The following is a 20,948-nucleotide window of genomic DNA, read 5'->3' as shown; positions in this document are numbered from 1 at the left end:
TTTTAAACATTATTATCCTTAATGACTGAATTATTAGATCATAATTATGTATGTACCATGCCTTCCAGCATGGCAGGAAGACATTTGTGCATGTTGGAAGATGCAAAGCCTGCTTGAAGACTATAGTAAAGTTCTGTGTGAAGGGAATCAGGGAATCCCCTTGCTACAGCCTTATTATTGATAAAGAGCTCTTGCCAGAGCCTGAGTGATGTTTCTTTGGAGTGAGCTAACTACAGTGGTTCAAAGGGGACAAGGAATCAAGGTAATAATGAATTAGGGCAGAGGAGCAGAGATTCAATACTCAAAACTCTCTGTCTCTTTTTAATGATCTAGAGATATCCTCAGCTCCTAGTCAATCCTGAAAAAAAAAATAAAAAGAAAATTAAAACCTGCTTATTGGATTAAAATCTATTTCTTAGTGTCTTTTATGGAGCACTGACAATAATTTTTTGAAACCTGAAAATATTTTACTACATCTCCAGTTCTTTAAGATTTGGTATGTGACAGATAAGGACTGTCCTTATTCCTGAAGGGCTTTCTTTCAAAGTGAAGGCATCACAAGAGCAAGAATTGAACATTTAGGTACAGATCTTTTTTTTTTTTTTTTTTTTTTTGCGGTGTTTTAATTTTTTTTAATTTGATATTAGGTTAACTACTGTTTCCTAACTTGTCACAGTAGTGATGTAGTCCCAGTTTTTACCTAATTAAGGTTTAATTTCCTTTAGACTCATGTTTGTCTGATTTCTTAACTATTTTTTATTCCTTTTAATAAGTATATGTTATTTCAAAATTTAAAGTGTTCACTTCTTATATTAGAAATTCTCCCATCTAATTTTCCAACTGCATCTACAGATTAACCTCACAGTTAATATGAATGTCAGACTATCTCATTATTTCACTTATTTCTAGCTTTTCCCTTTTCTTTTAAACAGCATAGATTGGCTTGCCATTCCCTGACTGCCTTTCTGAACCTAGAGGGTTTTGTTATGAATACCCTGGCCAAAAGCAGTACTAGAATCTTAAGTTCATCGTGTTTTCATCAAATACCACCAACAGAGTAATTCCCAGACAGATGAGGAGGTCTCTCACAGTTGTTGTGACATTAAACAATGCTCAGTGGAAAACCTTATGATTTATATGGCAAAGTGAACTCTTCTACTCTACACCACCATGACTAGTGGGTGATCCATCAGGCTTTCTGTGTTATTTGAACACAGTTGCAGAATCTTACACTTGAGAGCAGATTTGGGGAACAGCAGGCAGCAGTCTGATCCATAAAGAAAAGGGTTGCATTGGATATGAGACCAGCAGGCTCAGGGATGAATGAATGCCAGGAAACTGGGCCACTTTAGGAGTCCTTCTGTGCTTTGAGAAGCTTTGACAGCACCTGGTCTTCTGAACCTTGATGTCTGCAATGGTTGGGCATGGGAGATAAGTAGATCATTTCACATAGGACGATGATGGCTCTGGAGTGTTCATTTGATATTGCTGTATAGGTACAGCTGGGGTAGCACTACCAGCCTGGGGATGAAACTCTTTACAAAAGCCACTTGGCCAGGCCATCTTTTATTTTGTTTTCAATAGGAAATGCAGCGTGAGGTTGACAATCTGTGTTTATGTTTGTACATTATTGATAGCAATAGGATGTAATAGAAACAGGAAACAGAAAACCACAGAAGTACCTTAAAATTTTAAGTGTGAAATAATTAGGTTTAAATATTAACTCTGTGATATACATACTTTAGAGTATACATTTATTTCTTTAAACATGCTCAAGAGAGATGGTTAATCCTCCCTGCTGATTTCAGGGAGCTGATTTATCCTTTTATTGGGCGAGTGTTTGTGAATGCTAAAGCAGTGAAATGTAAATAATAAACATTTAATCCCCAAATTTTAAGTTTCACCAGATGGGTTTTATTTTCAGATTACTGACCTGTTACTCTAGCATGTCCTCAAATAGGAATAAATCTGGAAATTAACTTCTGGTGTTTTGCTGTCATTGTAAATCACTGTGTGCATATTCTCAGGGTGTTCACTGCAAGGTCAATTACACTGAACCTTGTGCTTATTCTGAGACCATCTGTTATATATACATATATTGCTCCAAGGCTGTTGCTTCAGGGTGCTACAGAAGTAAGAAGGGAAATCACCTGTAGAAAATAAAAATATAAATCCCTCTATTGTCACACTCTTGCAGTTATACATCCCACTATATGGCATCACTTTGCCTAGGACTTGTGTCAAAATTTGCTCACTCTGAACCTCCTTGCTTATACTTCGCTGCCTGTTACCTCTGATTTGTTAGCTGACATTATTTGTGAAAATGTCTGTAAGGAGAGTGGGATTCTCAGTCTGGGAGAAATGCTGGGTAAAGGCAGTTGTTCCGAGGAATTTTTACTGCTGAAAGTTTCTGCAAAAAGCTGCTTTGTTTTTGACAAAGACAGGGAAAGGAAGGGAGTGTGAACACAGGTATCTTTAAGCTATCTCATGTTTCTTGTTTGGCCTTGGAGTTCCTTGTTGGCTTTGAGAGGCAGGATGTTTTCACATACTCTGGCCAGGTGCACTGGGTCAAGAATTTGGGACTTGGGCACAGAAGTGGTTCCCAGGGGTTGTTTCTGTTTATTTCAAGGCATCATCTCCCTGACAGGACATCAGAACTAGGAAGCAAGAAACATCTGAGCTCTGGAACTTGGCCAGGCACTTGAACTTGAGCTATTCTGTATTACTTTTAACTAAGAACTTTTCTGAGTAGGCTGGATATAACTAACATGTCTATAAAAAGGCTAAAGGCTAATTTGCATTTTAGGCAAATGCATTTGATTATGAAATTAGCTTTATCTGTATTCCTGTTATGATAGACTAAGTCATACCTACAGTTCCACTGACTGCTAAAGTCTAGCCAAATGTCTGAAGTGCAAAGATGAAATCAATCTTGCATTTTCCTCTTATATCACAAAGTCTGCCTGCCTCAAAATCTTGTGATGAGTTGGGCGAAGCTCCCCAGAAGCACATAGAGGTGATCCTGTGGTAATGGCTACTTCAGAAAACATCCTTCCATGAATTCAGCTGGAAGTGACCAGATGTATTTGCTCTGAGAATGCAACACTCACTAGACTAAATGAGTATTTTCTCACCTAACAGATGTTTTATGATGTTATTTTCATCATTATATGGCTGTGTCAGATCTGCCTGATGTGTTGTAGCTGCTCTGTTGCCACAGTCTACCCTACAGCCACTTGAATTATACTGCTGTAGGACTCTACGCTACTGCTTGAAAAGAGAAAATGTGTAAAGTAAAAGTTGCGCTGTTGCTTTTCCATATGAAAATATCTAGCTTTTTGTTCTGACTGAAAAGTGATTTTCAGCTGGTGCTACCTTGTCCGTTGCAGCAGAAATACTCAAGTCTGTACAGCAGGAGCAGATAAGGCTCTTGAATCACCCAAGGCATTACCAGAGACTGCAAGGTTAAGGTTGTTCATATCACCTACAGTCACATCTTTCTCTTGAGAAATTCTAGGCTTGATGTGCATAATGCAACAAATGTCTATCCAGCTACACAAGTTGGTACAAGCTGCACACACCAAGACCAAGGGTGATTTAGCAACAATGCCACGTGTACCGAAGAAACTGGAGAACCTATTATCATTTTCTTCTTTACAAGAACCCATGAGTTCATTTGTTCTGTTCACAAACCAGTATCCAACAGACTGGATACTCACTGTGCCTCGCAGTTATACTTCGTTTCCTTCTAGTACCATAGCAGAGGGTGAAATGTCAGACGTGTAAAGTGTGAATGCAGACATTGAACTGTTGATGTTGAATCTATCCTCTTGGTATCTGCTTCCTTCCTTGGCTTTGTGAGCTGTGAGCTGTGTGTGAGATGTTTGTGAGCTGTTCTGACATCTGACTTGAACAGGTAGTGATTCTCAGATGTACACCAGCCAGCCAGTGTTTTGCAGTCAGTCTGGAGGCAATGTGTTTGCTATAATAATATATTAATAGTCATGAAGAATGAGTTCTGCTCCCTCGTCAGAGATCCTTTTCTCCTTCCTGTTCTCTTCTATTCTCCCTCCCTCTTTTTTTCCTTCCCTTTTTCCTCCTTAACTATGAGATGCCTTTTATCTCTCTGTTCAGCTTGCCTCATTTCTCTGTAGAAAGAAGCGAGGATTTACAAAAGTCACAAGCAAAATAAAGGCTTGTCAATGTTATTGCATACCTCTGTAATTAAAGTTTGATTATTGTTCCAGTTATGTTCTCATTAACGGTTATGTAAACACAGATGGATGTGAAGACAAGCAGACACAGAGCTCTCATTATTGCAGATAAATATTAATTGCAGGAACCCAAAGGGAGGTCTTGCTTTCTGGATCAGGGGCTGTATAGTTTAGGCTCCTTAGAAAAACACAAAACAGATGCAAAGGAAGCATCACACCAGTTTCATCACACTTGGGCTAGCTAAAGCTGTCATTCATCCCAGCAGCCATCTCCACAGTGGTTTTCCATCTTTTCAAGCATTAGGTGCTACAGTGTGAACTAGAGAGAAGCACAACAAGGCAGCTGTGCTCTTCTTCATAAGACTGGGGCAGAGCCTTCCAAAGATAGAGCAATTAAAGGTGTGCTCATCTCTCAAAAGCTCAACTAGAAATGTTTGTTTGTGATCTTTATCTGCCCTTTGTTGACAGCTCTCCTCCTGCTGCATGCCTTCAACAGCAGCATCCCTCCTCTGAGCTGGGCTGCAGCATGGCTGACAGCTGAATGGGTGAATATGGTGGTTTGTGTTTGCTGATGCTAAGAGTATGCCTGCCCTTCAGCCAAGGGTGTGTTTGCAGCTTGTGTAGATGCTCCCCAGTGACCTTTTAGCTAGTTAGATTGAGGTATGGATAGCAGCTCAGCCACCACAGCCTGGAGAGCAGTAGAGGCACAGCACCCAGTTGGGCTGGCCAGCTTCTCTGGCAGGTTTTTCAGCCTGCACTGAGCTCTCAGTTTGCTGCAGCAAGTAGATGATTATGCTATCTAATTTAAGGGTAGCTAAAGTGAAACCTTGTAAGATGAAGCAGCATGCTGGCTGCTGTGAGGGCTGGCTCTGGGGGCAGCTGGGTGGTACTGCCCCAGCACTCCACTAGCACAGCTTCAGAAGATTCCCATCAGGCTCTGAGTCTGAGACTCTACAGATCAGATTTTGCATATTTTTCTAAATGTTATCAATCCAGCTTAGCATTTGGTGTGATCTTTCAAGCTTTCTGCTATTTGATAGAAATTTCTGATGTCAGTAGCTATCATACTAAACATCACTTTATTTAAAATAACATTTTTGATTTAATAGTTACTTGATAATGAATTTAATAATGTGCAATGAGTGACCTTGAATTGTGATATAATTGTTGTCATAAGCATCTTATTAAATCTATTATTTTAGATAGCTGACACAATTTTTCTTTTTTCTATGTAATTATCAAGAAAAAAAAAGTTTCTCTGTGTGTGAATTACTTAGAGGGAATGTACAAATCTGCTCATAGAATCATCTTTAAAATACTTATTTAATGGCTTGCCTTGGGAATTATGTAATTTCCTTGACATTAAGACTGAAATTGTGGGAAGTTCTTAATTGTGAGGTATTGGGTGAAACAATGTTTTATTTGAAGTAAAGGCAATGAACTGCCTTTATAGATCTCCAATGTTAATTTTGCAATCTGAGACTGGTTGATTAAATTGGAGTTTATTTAGGGCCTAGCCTCACAAATCTTCTGTGATCTGAGTAGTCCTATTGATTTATGGCTTACTCTTGTGTTAGAAGGCCTGAAGAATCTTCCTTTTGTGTTTTGTTACATTATGTTTCATTCCAGATGAAGATGTTTTTGTTTAATGTATTTCCCTTCTGGTTTTATAAGGCAAATAGTATCACTAGTCTGCACCTATCTGCAGGTATAAGTTGTTTTCAGATAGCCAAATGAATTTACTATCTTACCTGAAAGAGCTTCAGCCTGAAGAATATGAGTTGTTCAGCATTTTCAATAAATTCTTCTGTTCTTTGTGCGTGTATGCATGCAAGAAACATGTAAGCTAAGTTTGGCACTAGTTTTCAGGTTCTAGTCATCTGTACTGACCTTTTTTCTCTTTATGTGCTCTGGAGCCCAAGTATGGAAACTGCAATGCACTATAATAAGCAGCTCTGGTAAATAAACTGCACATGGTCTTCATAATTTATCTTAAAAATAAGTGGAAAATACCAAGAAAGTATGATTAAGTATGTTCCTAGGGACATCTAGCAAGTTCTGGGTCTTTTATATATTCTCTTCCGTCACAAAAAAGGAGTATGGGGATCAATGAATCAGGGTTTCTTTCCAATGTATTCTGAGACCGTTACTTTGAAATAAGACTCATGCTTAAAATATTGTTGAATAAATTATACATGTTTGCAGATTAATAGATTTAAACTTCTTTCACCCATTTGAGACATCACTATTGATCAATATTTGAAACAGACCTGACTAAACTAAATTCTTAAGCTGTTCTTGCAAAGACCTGACTCATTGCTCACAGTCTATTAGCTGCTCACCTAAATGTGATATAAATGTTTGAATTGGTTCAATACACAGTATTTAGCCTTGCTGATGTCAGTGAAGCTGCTTATTCAGCTTCAAAGGAAAAGTCATGTAAATAGCCATGTAAATGTTATTTAAGCACTTTTGCATACAGTGTTAGATTAAAGAAATACTAATCCAGCCCATGGACAGAACTGATCAGGTAGTTCTACAATAGCAAACTGAGATAAACCAATAAACTAGAACGTAAGTATTATTGACTTCTGTTCATAGACTAAATGAAAACAAAGGGCATAGTCCTAGGAGGTGTCTGGTCATACAGATTTCTGTTCTCTGCTGCTGTACGGAGCCTGCAATATAATCTCAACATACTTCTGAGTTTTGAGTTCCAACACAAAAGCATTTAAATTGCTCTCAGTGCAGCAGTAGGCAGGAAAAGTCATAAGAACTCTGTGTGAGAAGCAGGGTTGAGATGGTGCTGGAGGGAGCACTGATTTGTATCCTGAGCAAGAGCAATTGGGAAAGGGATGGGGGCAGTGGTGCCAATGGTGAAAACCCTGCTTCCCCACAATCCCTCGTAAGAGTTGCTCTGCTGTTCAGTCTACTGATTAGTCTTGCTTTGCTTTTGCTTTCACTAAAAACTTTGAATTAAAGTCTTCTGCAGTTAGCAGAAGGTTTTTTTTCTTCTTTGCTAGTCTGTATCTGTGTCCTAAAGGAGAGAATAGGTATTTTTGTCTCTGCTTGCAGCATCTAACTTTCTCTTGTAAACAATTTTGATTCAGTGCCTCAGGCTAAGTTCAGTCTTTCTGCCAAAAAGCCAGAGTTGGGTAAAGCTTTCTGATCAACCATTTACTTTGAGAAAGATTCAAGTTTCAACTTTCCAAATGTATCCAGAATTGAATTTGGTAAGTAACAGTGACAAACTAGAATACACACAAAATATTACTAAGGTTCTTATCTCTGATATTTCCAGCACAAGCAGCCTTGATTTTCTAGTGCTAGATTGCTAACAGTCCCTTACGTACAGTCTGTGGGTCTCACAGGGCAGAAAGGCAATCACCAGCTTCACTGTGAGGCTTGAGGAAGTGAGACCCCTCAGGTTTGAATTACTTTGCTTCTTGATTTAGAGCAGAGGCCAGAGCTATGCTCTTGTTTTCAGAAACGTGCCTTCCTTGCTGATTTGCAGAACATGCCACCACAGGTGTTCTTCGCTCTCCCCACCAAAACTGTTTTGCTTCATGTAAGCAGTTAAACACTTGCTGAACTGATGGGAGAAATTCCATAGCTGGTATTTAAAAGCCTCAGTATGGCTCCTGGGCTTTCCCTTGTTTCTGCCAAGTTATGAAGTGGAGAGTTGATGGATGTGAGAAGGACAGAAGCAGTCTGGCTGACGGCTGGAGGGAAGGCTGGCTATGTGTTCCTGATCTGGCTGCTGAAATTTTGCACCAGTCCTGCCAGGGGAACAGAGCAGCTCATCCCTGAAGGGTGCTGCACACAGGCTGTATGAGTAGCGTACACACCAGGCTTTAGGGCATGAGGACACATTGTTTCTTGCCTGTTTTGTGAATCTGGGTCTGTGTTTCAGATGATTCCATACATGAAAGACGCTGATGGCCAGACACTCTGCAGGTCAAAGAAAATTATTATTGCACAGTCCTGAGAAGATGGTGGTTATTTGTGTTTGATCCCTTATGCTTAAGCAGCACATCAGAGGCTAAAGCATTATTCATTTATTTTAACAGGCTTTCAGCTCCTGCAAAGAGATGGATGCTAGTATCAGAAGTGAAACAGACATTAAAAGGGTCAAGGTGACCATACATAAGCATTAGGTAACATGTTAATTTAAAATGATGAATGAAATAGTTAAAGTATTTTAATGGCAAACCAAAGTACAGACACAGAATGCCCCTTTTAGCATGGGGCCTCTGAAAGTGCCTCTGACTGTCAGGCTGGATGCAGGAAAGGTTTGAGGGGGAGATGAATGAAATAGTTAAAGTATTTTAATGGCAAACCAAAGTACAAACACAGAATGCCCCTTTTAGCATGGGGCCTCTAAAAGTGCCTCTGACTGTCAGCCTGGATGCAGGAAAGGTTTGAAGGGGAGAAGCAGGTACACAAAGAGAGCAGCTTTTTCAAACAGATTTCAAAGAGGTGAAATTCCTGCTGACCTTGTACGAAAAGGTGTGGGGTGGGTGGGGGAGGAGGCCAAACATAAGAAAAAGATCGCTTTCACAAAACAAGAGGTGTAAGACAAAGCTAAAAAATCATACAGTTTTTACATATGTTTTTAAAAGGTAATGACTCAGTTAACTGTGTTCAAATAATTTTCTTTCCAATGTCCCTTTATGATAAATATTTAAGGAGAAATTATGCAAGCTAATGATAGTTACAGAAGTGTGACTTATATTTAAGAGCTACTGCTTGGATGTCACAGAAGTAGAAAATCGGTGCTCTGAAATTTTAGATATGTGACTGGTTTATGTTAACAACTGTACAGTCTGATTCTGTAAACACTAAGCCATGTGAGAGCAGAACTACTCTCCTTAACACAGTATTATTATTAGAGCAATATAGATTTAACATGCATAATTATCAGAGCCTTCATCTGTGTTACAATTTTAAATGTTAGATCTCCAATTTTAGAATCTCCATTATAAACTGTGGGAATATACAGAGAAAATGCATGCACAAATTGGGGCAGAAAAAATTATTTTGTTTTGCTGTAATAACAACAGATTTTTTTCCTTTATATCTGTAGCTTTATAAGGTTTCATTACAAAAATAAAAGTCTTGTTTTTAACTTTCCTTTAAAAAATCTATCCAGAAAACCCTATGCAACATAAGACAGAACACTAAAGAAAGTCAGACTTTTTATCTTTCCCTTCCTCTTTTTTTTTTAAGAGGTAACATAAAATACGTGTGCTGTGTTCTGAAGTGTGCTGAAGTTTCATGTTTCAGGTAATCTTCTTTAAAATAATGAGAGTCTAGATTGCATCAGTTAGTTTTAAAAACTGCTATGCTATTGGTAGGAACAAAATGGGATTAGAGCCAAAATTTGTCTGTGTTACTGCCAAAGTCTGTATCAGATTTAAGACACATGCTTCTGCAAGCTTCCATGAAGGTTGTGAAAAAAGTTTTAATACAGCGTTGGATTACAGCTTTTGAGCTCGAAACATTGGCCACTACACTACCATCTTAAAAGCCTGCTGTAACACGGAGCACAGAATAGAGCAGAATTCTTGCATTTTCTGGACCACAGGTGGATTTTGAATGTCTCTTTGTGTGTTGATGGAAGATACATGAACTTCACTAACTGGTATCCATACCTGATCATTTGTGAGCACATATGTGTACACATACAGATATATATAAACCCTTATCATGATTTTCTTTCAAGTGTATCTAAAATCTGCTCTAAGAAATGACATTCTCTAGATGAACTTACAATTATTTTTTTTCAGCAGTAAGGAGCCAGATATTTGCTCTTGGATACTGGAATCTTTTGTGAGTATATAAGAGAAATTCTGGAAGCTTTTCTTTTCTGTACTGGTGATAGAGAAATGCATTTTGAAACAGATGCCTCTAGCTGTATGACAACATCTGCGTAGTAACTTGTGGATTATAAACATCAGAATGTACAAACTGTGGGCAACTGTGAATATTTTCATAGTTTCTTTTCTACATCTGCTGCAAGGATCTGACTATGAGAACGGATCTGTGAAGGTAGGTGATCTTTACTTACTGTCATTATTAATAATCCAAATTGCCAGAATTATACACATTCAATGTGCAAAGTGGTGGTCTTTTTGCTGTTTTAAGGGCTGGGGTTTTTTTTATGTGATGGCTTAGTTGCACAAATATTTAGCAGTCATCGAGGAAAGAGAATATATAATGAAGGACATATTTGCTGTTTAATGTTTTATGTCTTAACTAGTTATTATTAAGTACTTGCCATATACTTTGCTCTTATTTAAACTTTTAGTGTCAGTCATGCAAAATAAAAGCAAAATCTAAACAAAAATGCAAACCAGAGAATTTAGAATACTCATTAAATACACTTATTTCAGGTATTTATAATTGCAGGAATTAGTATCCTTGAAAATTTTCCTCTAAAACCACGTGTTCATCACTTGTTCACTTGCTTGCCAGAAATCAGTGAAATATTTTTCTTCTGTTTTATCCGGAGATGTTATCAAGGGCTTAAAATAAACATCAACTAGTAATAATAGAGCACATTGCCTGGAAAATAAGCTTTCTTCTAAATACAATAAATGCCACAAAATTTAAGCTGAAGCCTCACCTTGAGAGTAGGATTCTTCAGATCTGACTTTCTGAGACAATGTGAGAACATCCAGGACAATCATTTGGAAAAATCAGAATAAAAACTGGGACAAGTTTCTACATGTGCAGTGGGTCCAAAGATGATTAGTTCTGTGTGTGGTCCAGAACAAATTATTTGTTTCTCATTAAAAGAGCAAAACAAGCTAATATTTTTGTTTTCACTTCAGAAAAACCTCCTGCTTGCAAGAGATGACCACACACTAGCCTGTGAACTGCACTGCAGGCTGACCTGTGTTTTAGAAAAGAAATGCTAAGTTATGTGCTCAATTGCAGACTGCTGTTGCTAGCCCAAGAAGTTAGTAGTGGTGAGCGATGCGTTCCTCAGAATGACTAATGACTAACCACTTTGCCTGCACACCATTCACAAGCTTTTAATTTACAACCTTAGCAATCAGTCCTTTGAAGGTATTAGGACCAGAGTAATCATAGAATCATAGAATAGTTAGGGCTGGAAAGGACCTTAAGATCATCTAGTTCCAACCCCCCTGCCATGGGCAGGGACACCTCACACTAAACCATGCCACGCAAGGCTTCATCCAACCTTGTATACATTACCTTTATGCATTGCATGACAAATCGCTGGTTTCTTATATAGAATCATAGAATCATAGAATAGTTAGGATTGGAAAGGACCTTAAGATCACCTAGTTCCAACCCCCCTGCCATGGGCAGGGACACCCCACACTTATGTACCTGTCACTTTATTTAAACCAAGAAAGCACTTTCTAATGTAGAATACTACCTATTGTATAACTGGCAGTGATTATAGTTCTGTCCTCACAAGTTTATTCAACATAACAGTAAACTCCTAATTAGTCCTTTAATTAAATTTTGAATCTTTTCCACTTTGCCTAGAGTAAGTGGAAGAGCTCTTCTTGCTAATTTAAAAGAGTTTATAGTTTATTCACTGTGATAGGATTGTCCAGCATATGTACATCTGTAATTGTTTTCATTGAAATCTGGCTACCACTCTCAAGAAGCCAACTTAGTCACAGGGTGCTGTATATAATAACAAATCACTGTTAGTTGCCACTGTTACATATAAGAAGGTATTATGTAGATCATACTAAAAAGGGTTGTGTTTCACAATCACTGGCTGCTGATTGCCACAAGGGAAATTCTGGTTTTCCACTTGTTCTGGTTCTTTTTGTGTAGACAGAGAATTTTGGCTAAACTGATTATTGCTTTTAATGTTTTACATAGTATGTTAGATTTCTGGTTTGTTAAACCAAGCCAGAATGAACAACCTGTGGGCTTTTGAGTGCGTGCATATATTCCACATAAAGTCCTTCATGTTGCAGTGTTTAACAGTATAGAGGGTTATGCCTATTCTTACCATTTGCATCCGAAATTGAATTTGCAGAACACAGAAATTATGAATTGTATTCACCTACCACACCTTATTTTTTTTAAACTTCTTTAAGACCTGTGGCAGCATTGCCTGGATAGAAACCACTGTGTCAGAATGCAGGTAATATGCAATTAATGAGACCCAAGAAAGGTTAACCACCAGCAATTTGCTCTCCTCCCTGTTGTGTGAGTTCAAGTAGCTGAGCTCTGCCCAGGACACCTGAAGTTTTAAACGTGGTGATGCTTTAAACCATCAGGTGGTGTCAGTGTGGTATCAGGCAGTAGAGTTTCAGGGGGCTAAGGATTTCAATATTATCTTATATTCTGCAAATGTCCTTATTATTGCAGTGAACATATAAGCTGCCGTGATTCAGCAAGTATCTCTGTTGTGCTTGGCTTTTCCCACCTGTCATGGTTTAAAACCAAGTCTGCACAACTTGTTCACTCACTCCCCCCCTTGCTCCCCCAACTCCCGGAGAGTTAGGAAGGAGAATCCAAACAATGTTGCCCCCACGGGTTGAGATAAGCACAGTTTAATAGCTAAGGTATAACACAAATCACTACTGCTACTACTACTACAAATAATAATGATAAAGCAAATAACAAGTGAAGAGAATACAACCTCTCACCAGCCACCGACCCATAACTTACCCCACCCTGCCCGACTGAGCACCAACCGATACCTCCTCCATCACCCCAGAGCTCCAGCCCTTTCGGGTCTCTCCCGGTTACATCCTGGGTATGACGTGCTATGGTATGGAATACCTCTTTGGCTAGCCTGGGTCAGGTGTCCTGTCCCTCCTTCCTCCTAGCTTCCCCTCCTCCCTGGCAGAGCATGAGGCTCAGAAAAGGCCTTGGACAAACCAAACATTTGAGCAGTAACTCAAAACATACTTGCTATCAGCAACCGTTCCCAGCCCAAAAGTCAAAACACAGCACTGCACCAGCTACCAAGAAGGAGAAAAATGACTGCTACTGCTCAAACCAGGACACCACCCTTCAGAAATTCCATCCTCTTCTAGGTACAGGAGTCCTTTGCCCTCAACATGTGCACACCAAGGCTGGTTTTCCCTGCCTGTCAGGTCCGATTCCTTTCTCTCTCCATTCCTGACCTGTTCCAGTCCCAGCATCTGAATCGTGTTCCCTCACCTCCAGGACTTGGGCTCTGTTTCCGTACTGGGCTCCCATTCATACTCTCTGTGTGCTGCTCCCCCTCCTACTCTCTTCTGGATGAGGATGTCCTGCTTCTCTCTCAGATTCTTAGGAGGTCTGTCCAAATTTCTCAGAGACAGCCCTACCAGACCTTTTTGCTTTCTGGTCATTTCTGACGATGGTTCCCCCTTTGCTCTTCCATTCCTAGCTTCTCACTTTGTCTCTGTGGTAACAACTTCCCAGCTTTCTTTTTCCTGACCTCACTTGCTGGTCCTGATCTCCTTGGATGCTCTCAATCTCCTCAGCCAGGTCTTGCCCTCTTCCATCAGTGTTCATGTCCTCTTCCACAAGCAAATCCAGCAGTTTCCCTTCCCTGGTTGCCCTACCCCAGTGGCCTGAAGGAGAGGAAGGGCAGTTGCTCTGTTCTAATTCCCATGGGCTGGACCTGCTGTGGCTCTGCTCTTGAATGGAGTGGGGTCAGCACAAGCTCCATCTGCTAAATGTCTAGCTGCTAAGCCCTGGCAGGTCCCTGCTGTTGCGCTTGGAGGTTTTAACATTTGGGTGGATTTTTGCAGAGACAGCAGTAGACATATCTGGGCCAAAAAGGTTCCCCAGGTGTCAAAATTCACATCTGTGATCTACAGCAGGGAAACGCCAAACATTTGCAAATACAAGATTGCCATACAATGTTTTTTTGCACGGATGAAGAAGGTGCTTCATCCTCAACTGCAGTCAGACCATTTTGGCAGAGAAAGCAGAAAAAATATTAGAATCATTTTAAGGCAGACATCTGGCGTGGAAAGTTTCAGCCTAACATCTAATGTCTGGCAGCATTTTCCCAGCTCTTCAGAAACAACTGGAAGACAATCTCATGGTGGGAAGTGATGGGCAGACTCAGCCATGCAGGTGTCAGGCAGGGCTCATATTGAGGCTGGCAGCAAGCCCTCTGCCTCACACACCAGTTTCTCAATTTCAGATGCCAACCTGACCTGTGAAGTACTATTTGTACTGGTTTTCTGAACACTGAGCATTTCTTACTTAATCTTTTTTTTTTTTTTTTTTTTTTCAGGAAATGCTTTAAAAATTCCTTGTTAAAGTTTTGTTCTGATGGCCTGTTATGTTTTGGAAGCCTCTCAGCCAAGGAACCACAAAATTCTCTGTCTCTTTTCCTGTCTCTCCCCCACACATTTTTTCCTCTCCTAGAGCAATGACAGACATGGCTACATTTTCCAGAATTTCAAAATTAGATGCAAAGAGCAATGTCCTATATTCATCAGAGCTGAGGTGAATTTCTTGCAAAGAAAAGCCAACAATCTGTCAGTGCTGCTTCTGCCTCCAAACACTAAAATCACCTCTCTAATGAGGCTGAAAGGCCTTGATCTCTGAGAATTGGAGTCTCATTGCTTTCCACCCTATTTTGTCCCTTATTAATAATGTGTTAGGAGGAAGGCAAGAGAATGGGACAACTAGTAGTGCCCAAGTTATAACAGACTCACAGCCTTTTATTTTTGCAGAGGTCTTCTCCCCATGGTGAAGCCTCCTTTGGTTCATTAGAAAATCAGAAATCCACAGCTGCTAGGTATATCACCGAACTAGAAATCTTTCTGATCAGAAGACCAAGGGCTTAGATTTGCTTAGCCCAGGAGGTAAACACAGCTGCTGTCTGTTACATGCACTCGTTTTCCACATTTTCCACAGCTAAGCCTGTTTTACATCTGCACTAAACACTGATACAGCCTAGAGTGGTCATTTTTGTTCTAGCAGATCTTCTTAGATTCAGCAATCTCATACTGCCACTGCTAGCTGGACAGAGGTGGAAGCCACTTTTCAAACACAGCTGGTACATAGCCCTTGCTCACTGGTGAGAATGAAACAGCACTTCCGCATGATCCCCAGGCCCTCGACCACCTAAGTGGAGAATGCCTTGCCCTTGGGAAAGCATGGGAATACTGGAGAGCCATCACACCATGAGCGGAAGGAATCAGGAAGCTCTTTACATCTCTCCCTTCCTTGAGCCAGCTGCAGTCTGTCTGTGCAACCAAAACAGAGCTGTGCACAGAAACCTGAGCAGCAGAACTGGACATAACCTTTTGTCTCTGTAATTACTACTGATGTTGTTTTTCACATAGGTCTATGCAGCTCTCTTATAACTACTTGCAAATGTTGCTCAGTTTCCAGAAAAGAGAGATTCTATCTCGTGGGATAACTTCCTCAAAGTCAACTTCTGAAAGTACAGCAAACTGCTAAACAGCTAGAAAAAGCAACTCTAAAGGTTGTTGGAAACATTGTCTCTGTTTGAACCAGGAGTTTTGTCCTCATATCCAGTTTCCTCTCAAAGTTAGCAAACTTCTTTGAATTAAGATTATGAAATTGTGGTTTTTCAGAAGTATTTTATTATCCTCACTTTGTCACTGTTTCTTTTGATTTTCTGTGATTACCATCTCTGATAGGCACGATGAGCCAAAAACATCTGAAAATTTACTTGCCACATTCCTGCAGAAATGATTGTGCTTTTCCTTCAGGAATGGGAAGCTATCAGGGAGGTTGTGAGGAAATCCAGCTTGTTCTGACTTATCTGCTACTGCCTTGACAAGGTACAGTGAAAGATAAGAGAACAATTCTGTACTGTCTTCATAACACATGGCTCTTATCAAGCTGGAAAGGAATAAGGGGTTCTAATACGCTGCTACTTTATCAAGAGAAGCTCTTGCCTGTGAGAAATAGAAAAAAATCCCTTCCAGCTGCTGATCCAGCCCAGTCCATCTCAGATAGGATTGTAATGTCTGGGGATAGATCAGAGCTCTGAAAAGTACATCAGGCTGTTTAGATTAACCAGATGCAGCATTTAAGAAATCCATTATGATGGTCAGATGTTTGAAATTAAATCAGCCCTAATTAAACTCTGACATCAGTCATGGCTCACATCTGAAACTCAGTGAAACCAAGGGGTGGCAGGAAGGCAGGTTCAGAGGGCAGGGGACCAACTTTCTGTTAATTTGTGGTCTCAAGGCAACCGAAACAAGCAATCTACTCAGACTCAGCAAGTGCTGGTTGTCTGTTTTCCGCAGCCTACTTGTGCTTTCTTCCTCACAGGCATTTGAGTTGTTTCTAACCACTAATGTGGTGGGATGGAGGCAGGCTCCCACCGGAGGCAAACAGAGAAATAGTCTGCTTGAAAATGAGGAAAAACAAACCTGGTAAAAACTTTGGCTTTTAAGACCTCTGCTGCTGCATGTGCAGATTTTGTTCTCATCCACACTGTCTCTACTCCACACTAGATCTGAGTGAGGTTTACCTGTGTCTTATCTCCTGTGGACACCATATTGGTATTTGAAAAAAATAAGTAAAGTACAGTTGTTGTAACTGGTAACACATTTATTCTTATTCCCATTATAAACCTTGTACAGTACCTTTTATAGTTATCACTAAATGACTGGGGTCTGTGTTTCTTTCAGACCTTTCTCTCAGAAGTAATATGTCCAGTTACAAAACTGGCCATTGAGATTTCTTGGGCTTGGCTTTGAGATATAGTCCCAAAATCACTGTATTGCTCAGTTTCCCTGGGGGGAAAGAAATGACCTGAGATATTTTGCTGCATGGAAGTAAATCTGATGTGATACTTTCCCTCAAGAATGCCTTATTTCTTTAGGAATTTCTTATTCCTCCCACTATGTGCCAGTCCCTTAACTACTTCATTGCCTGCTTCATACCTCCCCAGCATGTTTTGCAAATCTTCATCATTCTTGTTGGGATTTGAGGAATAGAGACAAAACTCTGCATGTCCTCACTACAGCTGCAGAGAACCTATGGGAAGACCAACCAGATTTTGCTCTTTTTTTTATGTCCTTGTGAATGAGCTATAAATGGGCTTCTGTATCAATGAATAGCGGAACAGTTGATTAGGGTATTTTAGTTTGCTTGCACTGAGAAAAAAAATCAGCTTCCTGAAGGACACCTGCATATTTGTTTTATTTTCTTTCTGCAAATGTGACCTAAAATGTGGGACCTCTCAACTAGTGCTAGAACACAGTCTAGGGTTCTTGCCACTTCAGCAGAGTCATACTTGAATATAATGAACATGCAGCTAAAGACATGGGATTTGGCTAAAGACGGGATTTGGAGCGGGGTGACTGCTCTCCTTATCATCAGGATGTCAGATGGCTTTGTCTGAGCCGTGCTTCTAGATGGGAAGCATGCTGGGTTAGTTTTGAGAATTCATAGTCACCAACTGCAGTGTGGTCACTATTTGCGTGCAGTTGGGGAGGGAGTTCTTTTTGAGTCGGGTTGCATTGCAAAACTGTTGCATCATGTTACTGTATCATATATCACCAATGCATGTAGAGAATGTGCCATACAAGCAGGCAAAACTTTTCACTTTAATTAGCAATGTGACTCAGAAACCACGTTAGGATACTTTCCTGAACTGCTAGGGAAATATTACTTAAGAAAAAGTACAATTCCAGGAAATTGTGTGCATGGGATTGGGGTAACATAAGTTCATTCAGTACTGGCAATGGCTTTGCTTTGTGAAGTGACATTTTAAAACCCAGTCATCCAGTTGGCTAGTCACACTTCCAAAACATTTATTAAAGTGTCTTGGGGCAAACCCAGAAACTGATGAAAGCACTAACTGAAGGAATCTTCATCACATTAAAAAATATTTTCAAGTATTAAAACACACATAGTCATCTGATTTAATTCAGGTCTCTGTTGCTGAGCCATTCCAAAATCACTGTCCAAACCCCAGTGACTTCCAAAGAATGAACAAATACCAGAAGAAAGTGTCCACAGTCCAGACACACTCTTTGTAAAGACATACAATATGCTATTTTTTGACATGTGTACGCTATCACAGTGTTAGACTAGCACCTAATATTGTGTATGATGAAGTAACTGCTATGTAATATTTCTAGTCATGCTCTGTGCCAAGCATCATGGCTGCCTGAACAGATTGCAGCTATGCAAGACAATATGAACAAACATACAAATAGAGGCTCAGAAAACATACTGTAAGACTTCCAAAGCCATCAGTAACATTTGGGATACATCAAGGATTTACCATCCTGGTCTTTCATGACAATCATCAGCGATCATAGTGACCTTTCACTAAACCAAGCAAATATACTTTGTGTGATCACCATGCAAGGGCTCTAAAGGTAAACTCTCAATGTAGATGACTAGGCTTGAAAGAGGAAGAAACTCCATACCATAGCAGACCTACTCTTTTCTTCTATCTGCCCATCTGGCTTTTTCATCTCTGCCACAAAATGTTTTTACCTTGGAAATGACATTCAGCTGCTGTGAGGATGTTTTCAACAAGAGCCAAAAGGCCTGACTATGGGAAGAAATATTTTTTTTTAATGACAATTGTAATTGATTCTCAAAATGGTTGATGGCTGGGGAAAAGCCTCCCTCATTTCAGTGTAAAGTTTTAGCTGGCTAAAGGTCTATAGTTGTGAGAGGTATTTTGATAAAATACTATCAATCTATGATTGCTTGGGTGTGAAAAAGAATATTAAATATTCTGAGATTTATGCTTTGACAAAATCATGTACAATTCAAACAATTTCAGTTCTTTGCTATGAGTATTTTGGTTCATTCACACCAAGAATACAGCATCCAAAATTTCTCATATCTGAGGATTTTGGTAATGTAAGCATGCTGCTAAAGTCTGATTTGTTTGCTGTAGCACCACAAAAGATCTACTCTAGTTCAAAAGGCCATTCAAAATATAAAATAGCTGTTCTCTTGAAGCCATAAGGTAGCTGATGTGATTTACTTATGAATACATATCACCTTCAGCTAAAGTAGAAGTGTTTGTCACCACCCTGATTACTAAGTTTAGGAAATGGGTAAGTCTCCTGTCTTCACTGGAAGAAAGACTGGAGCTCAGGGAGACTGGAAGGACCTTTTTACCATCCTAAACATCAGAGGTGGAACAATCTAAAAATTGCTTCACAATTTCTGGGTCTTGGTCAAATGCTGTTTTGACATGGTTTTAGCAAAAGAGGCCCACAAACCTCACATCTGTATCATTGAGAAATGCGACAGTCTCAGATAAAGGTCTCCCTGTAAGCCCTCTGCCCCCTCATAGAACACCTGGTCAAACTACTAATTTTACCATTTTACATTTCTCCCAAACCTACAAGTAACATATTTGTCACTCCTTCTTTCCATGCTTTGGCAATTCTCCTCTGCTTTTCTTACTGAACAGGACTCTATGCAGTTTTTCTTTCAGCAGCCATGACACACAAGACTTCAGAATGAAGTGGTGTGATCACAAAGCCACCCATCCTGAGAGGATGGATGGCCAGGGCTAATACTCTTTAACTCTTGAGTCAGACAGGGGAGAGGTTTCACTTAGGTTGTGGGTGAGGGAAGCAAAACTTTTTCTCTGTACCTATTATTCAGTCCTTGAGCTTTTTTCTGGGTAAGCAGGCATTGATGAGGGTAGAGATGTGAGCTTCAGGCTTTCCACTCAAAGTGTCATTTCCTCCTCCACACACACAGCAAGAGTAGCTGTCTGGGCATTACAGCCAAGTGACACATCTGATGTATAATTTTGCTGGTGAGAGTTACATGGAGTCTCCTTTTGGCGCAGTTGCAGAAAATGCTCTAGTAGTGGGCACAGCTGAAAATACTAGCAGGAAAATCAAGGAAAATCATTTGCTGAGGGAGCTTTGGAAAACAAAAGGTGCTGCCCTGGTAATCTGCCTTAGAGTTCCCAAACCCCAGCTTCTTTTGACTATCATACATCTAATGCAACCCTCCAGGCTGTTAACGCTGTAACTGTGATAATCAAGTTAATGTTCAGTCTGGATAAGGCAATGCACCCAGACAGCCTAAACTGTTTTCTAAGTATCAGAAGAGATTTTGGTATTTGTTTAAAAACAAAATCACTATTTGAAGGTGGAATGAAGTATTACATGCTCCCGAAACTTCATCCATGCCTCTGATAATGATGGCAAAGACTGTAATAGTCTCTGAAAAATCCCATGACAAACCCATCCATTTCAGGGAAAAAATTTAGTAGGAAGTCAAAATACCTCATTGTTTTGTGGTCATGCTCACCATAACTAAAAATAACTTAATATTTATGCACTTATATGCACAGATAATCAGGATTACAGAGGGGATACAGTCAGGCATGGGATTTCATATATCAGAAGCTCATAGCTGACAGAAAATCCAAATTCTGATTTTATTGGGACTGCTGAAAAGCAGATGTTTTTTCTCTCTTCAGAAATGAAATATAATGGTGATGATAGAATTAGTGCAAACTACTATGTGTCAGACATGTGGAAGAGTAAGACACCTCATGCTAAATGTTTATAGGGTGATTCAGTTGCTTGTTGATAAGGCAGTAAGTCACTCTTGCAAGCCTGATGTTTTCAAGCTGCAGATTCTCTCACTATTACCCGTTATGCAACACCCCAAGGATACAAGATGCTGGATTATAGACAATATTTTTTAATGATAAAATTTGGCAATAATAATAAATTTGGTTGAGCCCCTGCTATCTCAGATTCTTGGCCCATCACTCTGAGCAGTATTTTCTGTGTT

The 20,948-nt window shown here is 39.8% G+C and overlaps 1 protein-coding gene across 1 annotated transcript in view; it reads left to right on the top strand.

Moving 5' to 3' along the window:
- Nucleotides 1-9,656: 9,656 nt before the first annotated feature.
- Nucleotides 9,657-20,948, top strand: part of VEGFD (vascular endothelial growth factor D) — a 30,262-nt gene continuing 18,970 nt past the window's right edge. The window contains exon 1 of the mRNA XM_005151458.4: nt 9,657-10,265. Within this exon, the coding sequence (XP_005151515.1) occupies nt 10,176-10,265 (90 nt within the window). The 5' untranslated portion in view covers nt 9,657-10,175. The remainder of the gene's footprint in view (nt 10,266-20,948) is intronic.

Source organism: Melopsittacus undulatus, chromosome 2 (genome assembly GCF_012275295.1).
Source record: "Melopsittacus undulatus isolate bMelUnd1 chromosome 2, bMelUnd1.mat.Z, whole genome shotgun sequence".
Taxonomy (NCBI): Eukaryota; Metazoa; Chordata; class Aves; order Psittaciformes; family Psittaculidae; genus Melopsittacus; species Melopsittacus undulatus.
This window is presented reverse-complemented; position numbering and strand designations above follow the sequence as displayed.